This window comes from Leucopleurus acutus (genome assembly GCF_964270905.1).
Source record: "Leucopleurus acutus genome assembly, chromosome: 20".
NCBI lineage: Eukaryota > Metazoa > Chordata > Mammalia > Artiodactyla > Delphinidae > Leucopleurus > Leucopleurus acutus.
The window spans coordinates 56,861,272-56,871,997 of record NC_139162.1 but is presented as its reverse complement, the minus strand read 5'-3'; the positions used below and the strand labels follow the sequence as shown (position 1 = coordinate 56,871,997).

General features: G+C 38.5%; 1 protein-coding gene across 1 annotated transcript; it reads right to left on the bottom strand.

The window, feature by feature from the left end:
* Positions 1 to 1,242: 1,242 nt before the first annotated feature.
* On the bottom strand, positions 1,243 to 8,423 carry LOC309976386 (uncharacterized protein; the record flags this gene model as incomplete). The annotated part of the gene is made up of 3 exons (XM_082861952.1): positions 1,243 to 3,263; positions 6,174 to 6,269; positions 8,360 to 8,423. The coding sequence occupies 3 exons, from the start codon at positions 8,421 to 8,423 to the stop codon at positions 1,243 to 1,245; spliced, it is 2,181 nt and encodes a 726-aa protein (XP_082718078.1).
* Positions 8,424 to 10,726: the final 2,303 nt, after the last annotated feature.

Below are 10,726 nucleotides of genomic sequence, written 5' to 3'. Positions count from 1 at the left end.
CTCTTCATGGCTTCTGGACTCTGTGTCCTGCTTACCAAAGCCTTCCTGAACTCAAAGGGATAGAAATATTCTACATTCTCTTCTAGAATCTTAATATTGTTTCCTATTACATCTTTAATCATATTGAATGAACTTCTCTGTAAGGCGTGAAATGTGGATCTGACCTTATTTCCAGTTGGATAACTGTCAAGCACCATTTAAGTAATCCATCTCTCCCACTGACACATCAAAAATAATTACTTTTGCAATAAACTAAATTCATGGGTATACAATCTTTTTCAAAAATTTCCTTGTGATGCTTTCCTATTTACCATTCTACATGATTTTCAGAACAAAACTGTCAATGTAAAGATATCCTATAGGGATTGTGACTGGAATTGACTGTACAAACATGTTAACAATATTGAAACTTCCATCTGGAGACACAGATCTCCATTTATTCAGAACCTCTATTCTCCTTAACAGAGGTTAATAATTTCCTTCCTATATATAAAACTATGAGTAAATTCATCTATAATTTTTTTTTCTTCTAGGTTTGATATTAGGGTTGAATTAGCCTCATGAAAGAAGTATTCCAAATACTGCAAAATAATCCATTTCATTATTTTTTCTACACTCTAGAACAGCTTAATTATGATTCCTTGAAGGTTTAGAATTAATCTGTTAACCCAGGTGTCTTAGAAGAGGGCTACACTATTCAAGTTCTGTTTCTTCCATTTTAAATATTAGGAATTTTTACTTTCTGCCTTGAATAAATATAGTCTTACATTCTTCCCAGTAAATTCTAGTTCTTTTGTTCCAGTCTTATCCAGAGTTCTAGAATTTCCTAAAACATATTCTATGTATCAGGTCACACTGAATTTCCTCACCAACAAAGGAACACAGCCTTATTTTGTGGTGATCTCAAGCTTTAAACATACTACTCATGCTAACCCTCATCATATACATTGTTTCAGTTCCAAAATTGTTATGATCTCCAAGTACATATACTGCCTTCCAGAGTTCACTGTTTAAAAATAACTTTCAAGCAGACTCTGAAGGATACTGAGCTAACATTATGGAGCACTTCGTCTGGGTCAGGCACTGTGCTGAGCACTTTGTATGCATCAAGTAGTTCAAAATTTCATAGCAAGGGTTTTAAGGGAGTCATAAAATTACATTTACATTTTGAAAATACCACTGTGGCAGTAGTGTGAAAAATGAACTTGAAGGGGACAAAAGAGGATGCAAGGAGACCAGTTATTAGACAATTGGAATAGTCCAGGTGAAATGACAATGTTTTGGACTAGGGCAACGAGAATGGAAAGATGTGGATGAATTCCAAAAATATTCAGCAGACATATCAACAGGACTTGGTGACACAGAAGGTGAGGAAGAGCTGGGGGCCTGAGATGACTCTACAGCATGAATTTTCTGATGATGAGCAAGGTGCGCACTTTGTCTGAAGACCTTTCTGCATTCCTTACATTCATAAGATCTCTCTCCAGTGTGGATTCTTCTATGTAGATTAAGGTGTCCAATCTGACTGAAGGTTTTCCTACATTCCTTACACTGATATGGTTTTTCTCTACAGTGAATTCTCTGATGAATGCTAAGGGATTGTCGATGGCTAAAGGCTTTACCGCACATGCTACATTCATAAGGTTTCTCCCCCGTATGACATCTTTGATGACAAATGAGCAACGATTTTGTTCTGTATGCCTTCTCACACTTAACACATTCATAGGGTCTTTGGCCAGTGTGAAGTCTCTGATGCTGAGAGCGGGATGAGCTATCACTAAAGGCCTTCCCACATTCAGTACATTTATAGGGTTTCTCTCCCGTGTGAACTCTCTGATGTTGAATAAGGCGGGTAGTCTGGCTGAAGGCTTTTCCACATTCAGTACATTCATAAGGTTTCTCTCCGGTATGAATTTTATGATGCTGTGCAAGGTGTGCTCTCTGTTTGAAAGCTTTGCCACATTCCTTACATTCATAAGGTTTCTCTCCAGTACGAATTCTCTGATGAGTAGCCAGCTGTGAACTGATGCTAAAAGCTTTCCCACATTCTTTACATTTATAGGGTTTTTCGCCAGTATGAGTCCTCAGGTGACTAGCAAGGTGTATGCTCTGCCTAAAGGCTTTCCCACATTCCCTGCATTCGTAAGGCTTCTCTCCAGAATGCACTCTTTGGTGCTGAGTGAGTGAGGCATGATGGCTAAAGGCTTTCCCACAGATATCACATTTGTATGGTTTCTCTCCTGTGTGAATTCTCTGATGGACAGTCAGGGATGAGCCATAGCTGAAGGTTTTTCCACACACATTACATCTGTAGGGTTTCTCTCCAGTATGAATTCTCCTATGCTGAATAAGTCCTATGTGATCACTGAAGGCTTTCCCACAGTCGATGCAGTCAAAGGGTTTCTCCCCAGTGTGATAATACCTCCAGTGACGGATAAGGGATGTGTTCTGCCTAAAGGCTTTTCCACATTCAATACATACATAGGGTCTTTTGCCAGTGTGACATCTCTGATGTCGTGCAAAGGATGAGCCATCACTGAAGGCCTTTCCACATTCCTTACATTTATAGGGCTTCTCTCCAGTATGAATTCTCTGATGCTGGGCAAGGTGTGCAGGCTGGCTGAAGGCTTTTCTACACTCCTTACATTTATATGGTTTTTCTCCAGTATGAATTCTTTGATGTTGAATAAGGTGAACATTTTGGCTGAAGGCTTTCCTACATTCCTTACATTCAAACAGTTTCTCTCCAGTATGTATTCTGTGGTGCTGGGCAAGGTGTTGACTCTGGTTGAAGGCTTTCCCACATTCCTTACACTCATATGGTTTCTCTCCAGTATGAATTCTCTGATGAACAGTAAGGGATGAGCTCTGGGTGAAGGTCTTCTCACATTCATTACATTTAAAAAGTTTCTTTCCTACATAGACTTTCTTGTGTTTTATTACCATGGAATTTTTAGAAAAGCTTTTTTTATCTGACTTGTGATTATAAATATTCTCTTCTATATTGTCCAATGAGACAAATTTCCCAGATTTGTTATATTTGTGGTCTATTTCCACTGTAAGTGTTTCTTTATGAGTGATTGTTTCTTGCCTGATAAATGTCTCTTGGCTTAACAACTGCCTCTCAAAAAGATCTTCACATTTCCAATCTTCTCCAAAAGTGGGACACTCAAGTCCATAGCTTATAATTCTCTCCATTAATACATCATCACACACAAATTGCTTCAGAGGTAATTCTTGTGTCTCATATACAGATTCCCAATCTGAAAGTTTCAAAAAAGCAAATGTTTCCTTTATCATGGGCTATAACAAAGGAAACATTTAACACGGAAAAGGTGAATTGAAAATAATGAATCCCACAAAATGTATGATACACAGGCGTGTCAACTGAACAAATATGCAAGCAGACCCTAGAGAATGAGACCTCATAGAGGAACATGGAAAAGGTGATTTAGAAAATTAAATGTAGGATAACAAAGTCCTGAAGTAGTAATGCAATGGTAATAATATGTTATGCCTATATTAACATAACAGACTATAAATGAAACTTCCTCTATTCTTTCCCACTTCTGAGAGACTTGCATATATAGCTAGGCTAACTTTGTTTAAAAACCAATATCATCACATAACTACTGCCACTCAAAAATCTCTGTAGATTCCCAGAAATCACAAATACTTTGTGCTTTGTGACTTCCCTTGGGATTTAGGTAAAATCTTAAAGTCATCTCTTCATAATCAGAAAATAGTGTCCCTATGAACCATTTCCATGTGTCTTAATACAGTAAACTCTCTTCACTTCTCATAGATCCCTGAACTTCAGGCTGCATATTAAGGGATTTTTCCATTCACCTTCTCACTTTCACCCGGAAAAGTGGAAAGTAGGAAAAGTGTCACATCTTAATAGGGTTTTGCCATGTGTCTTTTTGTAGAAACAAGTCTTACAGCAATATGTGGGTTGGTATCACTATTATTACTCACGTTCTTATTTCCTGCCACATAAGTACCTGTCTTGCCTTCTGAGCTAGAATATAAGCTTTGGGGAAGGACTAGATGAGCCTTACACACTACTACTAAGTCACTTAACATGCATCACAGAAACTCAGGCATATATAAGAAATTCTCGATAAATCTATAAAGAAGAAATTTGTATTGAAGAGGTGACACTAAGAGAAAAATTTAGGGGAGAGGTGATATCAAGAAAGGGCAAAGGAGAAAGTGCTTTCCTTTCCCATCTTGTCCATAGCAAATTATGGACTAATCCAATACTCCCTAAATAGTTTTCTATTACATGTAAAGCATTAGGAACACTAGAGTAATTAGACAGTTGTTCTTGAGAAGTACAGAAAGTGATTAGGAAGACAAGGCCAACAAAGGAAGTAATCTGAGAAGAAGAAAATATGGAATATCAAATGCGAACCCATGTGGTAAAAAAGTAAAATTGGTATAAAAGTTCAGAGATGGGAGGGATCAAATCTACCAGAGAAGTTAAGAAAGACTCTGAGGTGTTAACAAGTCTCCTACCCCAGGTCATCTGTGGTATCAGAAACACCCAAGCTTCAAGCATTCTAGAACTGAGGCCATAAGAGTTCAGTGAACCAATCACCTACAGTTTTTCATACATAGATGGGCTGAGGAGAGCAATACTAGAAAGAGAAAAACAGAAACCTGATGGCATCATCTACTCCTCCCTCAAATTCTTTCTTGTCTGTGAAGGCTGCCTTCATCTCCAGCCTCCCATGAAGAGTCATGGTTGTCCCTTATCTTTTGGGCTTTTCTCAACACAGATGCTGAGATATCTTAGTCACTGAATTATACTTACATCTATACTGTGACTCAACGTCCCAGCAGATTTACAGGCTTCTTTATCCCCTTTCCCTCATCCTCTAGCTATTCTTCACATGGCCAACTATTACCTCTTATCAGGAAAGTTCCTCTTTCTCTTTTCCTATTTAAGGCAGGTGGTAGCTTCCTACATAACCAAAGTATAAAGTGTGTCTAAGCACAGCTTATTTCCCTCCTAATATTTGGGTATTTGGAGGATCCTAGAAGTCTAGGGTCCAAATCATCTCCAAATGTAAAGATCAAATACTGTTATAGAAGTGAAAGGAGAATTTCATAAAGGCATAATTATCACGTGTGATCCCAATATTCCCTTGTGTTTGTGAATTTTTGGCTCATTGGGGGAGGCAGAAAATAAGCATGTACACCAGAAAAAAGTTAATTATAGGCTCTCCTAAGTGTTACAAAGAAAATAAACAGTGGCTTAGTAGAGAGTAATTGGGTTGGAAAAGGGAAAAGTTCACTATACAATGTGGTTAGGGACGGCCTCCAGTGAGATGATTTTTGAGCTCTGGCCTGATAGCCAAGCATGGACAGAGAGCTGACAGAGGAGTCTTCTAGGCAGAGAAAATAGGGAATTCAAAAGCCTGAGTCAGTAAAGAGCTTGGTAAGTTCAGAAAAGGTGACCAGTGGGTTAGAGCAGTGCTTTTCAACTGTATGTCAGGCACTCATTGATAATGACATTTGTAAGACACATGGCACTGCTTATGATCCAGAGGCAACCAGACTTAGAACTCAGACTGCTGCTAGCCCCATGTGGTCTTCCAAGGCTTAGAGACTCAGGATCTTGGCATACCTGTAACAAACTTGGAACATACCTGTATACCTTGCATAGTTTAGAAAACTCTGGGCTAAAGTATAGTGAAAAAACTAAAAAGTGATAGAAGATAGGGTTGGAGAAGTAGGAAGGAGCTGGTTACATAGGGGCTGGTAGGGTTTGGATTTTTCCTATTTGCAACAGGAAAGCAAAAAAAGATTTAAGCAGCAGGGTATGTTATGATTTTAGGTAGCATCTAATTTTAGAGTTAAGCAAAGATGTAAGAAGGAGAGAAGCTTATATAAGTCTGTATGGCACAAGAAAAGAGGATGAGAAGGAGCTGGATAAAGATTTTTGCAAAATGAGTTATTAGAGGGAAGAGAGTCAAGTAGAAGAGAAGATATTTGGGGAGCCCATGCTAAGTAGTCAAGTTTCAGATTTTTCCCAGGCTTGAGTCAAGGCGTGACTCAAGGCTTGAGATGTTTCTAAGACCATAAGAAAGCAGGAAGTATCACCTTGAAAAATGGCTGAGCCATTACCTAGAAAGAATTCCCCTATCTGGTTCTTCCACACTCACCTGGGAATCGGGTTCTTCTCATCTCACTCTTCATCTCCCAAGGCTCTTTCCCTTGCTCCAATAAGGAGATGACATATGGCTTAGAGACACAAAGTCCTGCATACAAAAATCGATATGAAAATTGGCCATGTTTTGGGCATTTCAGCTGGTTCCTTAATTCTGATGGAATGACATTACAGGAATGAATAGATCAAGGGGTGACAGACTATATAAAGCTTTTGGCATAGTTTAGTGGGACTGCCAACAGTCAATTCTATAAAAGTTAAACCATTTTCTAAGAGGCCGGGGCAGAAATTCAGCCCAGCATTTTCGGAGGATCATCAGACAGCAGTAAGTGAGGTAATACAAAGGGCCCCTAGAGGACAGGGTGTTCGACCCCTGGTCAGGGAACTAAGATCCCACATGCTGCAGGGCAACTAAGCCCACTCACCACAACTACTGAGTTTGTGCACCTCAACTAGAGAGGCTGCATGCCCATGTGCTCTGGAACCCACGTGCCACAACTACAGGGCCCACACACCCTGGAGCCTGCATGCCACAACTAGAGAAAGAAAACCCGCAAGCCACAACTAGAGTGAAGCCCGTGCACCACAATGAAGAGCCCACACGCCTCAAAGAAGATCCCACATGCCACAACTAAGACCCGATGCAGCCAAAAATAAATAAATAAACAAATAATAAATCTTAAAAAAAAGGGGGGGCCCCCTAGAGACAGTTTGGAGTTTGAGTCAGGTCAACTGCCTGATTAAAAAAAAAAAAATCAATATTCTTCAGAAGAATATAACAGAATCCAGAGTTTCCACAATGCATTATTTACAGTGTCCAGGATAAAATCCAAAATTACTATATAAAAGGAAGAAAAAATGAATCAGACTCAGAAAAACAATTAATGGAGACCTAACCTGTGATAACACAGGACTGATAACACAGAATCAGTAGACTAGGCTTTTAAAACAGTTAAAATATCTATATTCAAGAATGTAAAGGAAAATATGCTTGTAATTTCTCAGCAGCGAAATAGAAATTATAAAAAAGAACCAGTAAAAAGTCTAGAATTGAAAAATACAGTATCTGAAATACAAAAATTCTCTAGATGGGCTTAACAAGACATTGAAAAAGACATGGAAGCAATCAGTGAACTTGAAGACACAACAATAGAAATTAATAAATCAATAGAAAAAATTAGTTGAAGAAATAATGGCCAAAAATTTCTCAAATTTGGTGAAAGACATATTTAGTTTCAAGAAGTTCAGTGAACCACAAGCAGGTTAAAAGGGGCCTCTAGGCTGAAGCCCGCGCACCTAGAGCCTGTGCTCTGCAACAAAAGAAACTGCCGCAGTGAGAAGACCGGGCATTGCAACAAAGAGTAGCCCCCGCTTGCCGCAGCTAGAGAAAGCCCAAGCACATCAACAAAGATCCAATGCCGCCAAAGATAAACAATAAATAAAGAAATAAATGTAAAAAAAAAAAAAGGGGGCCTCTGGAATTTTGCTGGTGGTCCAGTGGTTAAGACTCCACCCTCCCAATGCAAGGGATGTGGGTTCAATCCCCAGTTGGGGAACTAGAATCCCTCATGCCATGCAGCACAGCCAAAAAAATAGTAATATAATAAAAAATAAATATAAAACACCCTCCTAGGGGAAAATGAGGGAAATAAAGGGGGGGGGCTCTAGACAACAGAAAGCTAATCCAACCAATGGTGGGCCCCAGGGCTGAGAAGGGTCCATTTTAGTTTCCCTAAGAATATCTGAAGCAATTTTCATAGTTTGTGCCTTGCTAGTTCATTTATTGCAAGTTAATAAAAATATACAGATTTTAAAGCAATATTCTGAATTTTTAACAATCCAGCTATACTCTTTGTGAACTTTGTTATGGTGGTAACAATACCATAGGACAGAGAAAACAAAGCAGCACAGGAGACCAGTGAGAGTCACATCACATCCTGTTCCCAACTGACTAAAGGGCACACTCATGAAATATCTGATACACACCAAATTCACTTATTAAATCTGAAATTTTCATCAGTTCCTGAATACCCTCTTTATTTCCCAGATTCGATTCTGACCTACACACAGTAAAAAAAAAAAAAAAAAAAGTTTTAATAATTAAACAAAAACCAAAACCTAAAGAGTCCCTAAGGGTAATTCTGAACTATGAGAGGGGAAAAAATCCTCACCCACTGATACCAGGCTCTGATAGTTCTCCAACATCATACTCCTGTATAAACTCCTCTGAGCAGGGTTCAGCCATTCCCATTCCTCCTGGGAAAAGTCTATTGCTACATCCTTGAATGTCACCAAGTCCTGAAATGACACAAAGACATTCTTGATCAACCAATGCTCATGTCCACACGTGACTTCGAGTTGAAGTGTTAAGCTGTCCCTACTTTATGTGAGAAATAGCCCTTAGAGAGAAAAAAAAACTTAAACATATAATATTAAACGCTAACCTAAAATAGTACTTATTGAACTAAAATGCTAACCTAAAATGCTAAACTGCATTGTATATGATGGTGCTAATCCACTTCTCAGCATGGGGAAATATGGACAGGTGGCCACAGGGCAGTAAACAAGGGCTTCAAGTAAGGACGTATACCTGTGGTTGAACCTTCCAAAACAGCAACAAAAGAATATCTAAGTTGATATTCTGTAAATTGTACTCTATGGGATCCTGGTGTTTCAGGGGAAAGAGGCATTGAACTGACATGGCTGTGGTTTTTTTCTTACATAATAAAAATATATATCTAGAATGAAATTTTTTTGTGCTGTACCATTAAGAATTAATTAGCATGCCAGGCCATACCACAGTGACCTGGATAGCAATATGAGAAATCACCCAGCATAAGACTACAACACGGGCTTTCCTGGTGGCGCAGTGGTTGAGAGTCCGTCTGCCGATGCAGGGGACACGGGTTCGTGCCCCAGTCCGGGAAGATCCCACATGCCGCGGAGCGGTTGGGCCCGTGAGCCATGGCCGCTGAGCCTGCGCGTCCGGAGCCTGTGCTCCACAACGGGAGAGGCCACAACAGTGAGAGGCCCATGTACCACACACACAAAAAAAGACTACAACACATCCAACTTGTGTGCTGAATTTGAGTATAACAAACCAATATATACTTAGACAATATCAAAATGAAATAATTATAATTTTTAGTTTCATAAAGACTTAATGTCCAGTTACCATCACCATCAGGTTGAGACAAATTTTTTTTCTTTTTTTTCAAATTGAGGTATAGTTGATGTACAATAAGTTTCAGGTGTACAACATAGTGATTCACAATTTTTAAAGGTTATACTCCATTTGTAGTTATTATAAAATAGTGGCTATATTTCCCTGTGTTGTACAATATATCCTTGTGGATTATTTATTTTACACATAATAGTTTGTATCTCTTAATTCCATACCCCTATCTTGCCCCTCCCCCCAGGAGCCACTAGTTTGTTCTCTATATCTGTGAGGGTTGTGACAAATTTTTTTAAGTATTATGGGCATTTTCATCTTCACGTTTATTTCCACTGAAAATAAAAATCTTTGTAATGCTGTGTTGTCATTTGCAGCAACATGGATGGAACTAGAGGGTATTATGCTAAGTGAAATAAGTCAAAGAAAGACAAATACTGTATGATCTCACTTATATGTGGAATCTAAAAAACAAAACAGAAACAGACTTTGTATAGATATAGAGAGCAAACTGGTAGTTGCTAGAGAAGAGGGGAGTACAGTATGGAAAAGTGGAACAAAAAAGAGTAACCTTACAGTGCAGAAACCTGACAAATACTACCTCAACCAGGTAATCAAGGTATAGTAATAACTCATGTTGATAGTATGAACCCTTGATATATGATGAAAATGGAACTCTGTGATCTTCCTTCTAAAAACACATTACTCCGGTCTAACCAGGAAAAAAACATCAGGTTTGAGAGATGTTCTGAAAAATACCAGAGAACCTCTCAAAACTGACAAGGTCATCAAAAAGAAGGAAGGTATGAGAAACTGTCACAGACAAGGAGACAAAACTACCTAGAAGATAGAACTACTAAATGTAATGTGGTATCCTGGATAGGATCCTGGAACAGAAAAAGGATATTAAGTAAAATCTAAGGAAATCTGAACAAAAAATGGACTTTACTTAATAATAATGTATCAATATTGGTTCATTAATTTTAATAAATGTCCCATACTAATGTAAGATGTTAGAAACAGGGGAAGCTGAGTGTGATGCATAAGGATCCTCCCTGCTATCAGCAATTTTTCTATTATTAAAAACAGTTTATTTTAAAAAATCTATTTTAAAAAGTAAATCCTATAGGGAGTTCCCTGCTTGCCTAATGGTTAGGATTCCAGGCTTTCACTGCATGGCCTGGGTTCAATCGCTGGTCGAGGAACTGAGATCCCACAAGCCACACAGCGCAGCCAAAAAAAAAGTAAACCCTATCAAAAGGAAGACATCAAAGCTTAAATTATCTCTAAGATTTTTAAATATACAAAGTCCAGCACTTAACTCAAAATAATGAGGCACATAAGACAAAATTAAGAGGAAAAAAATCAGAAAA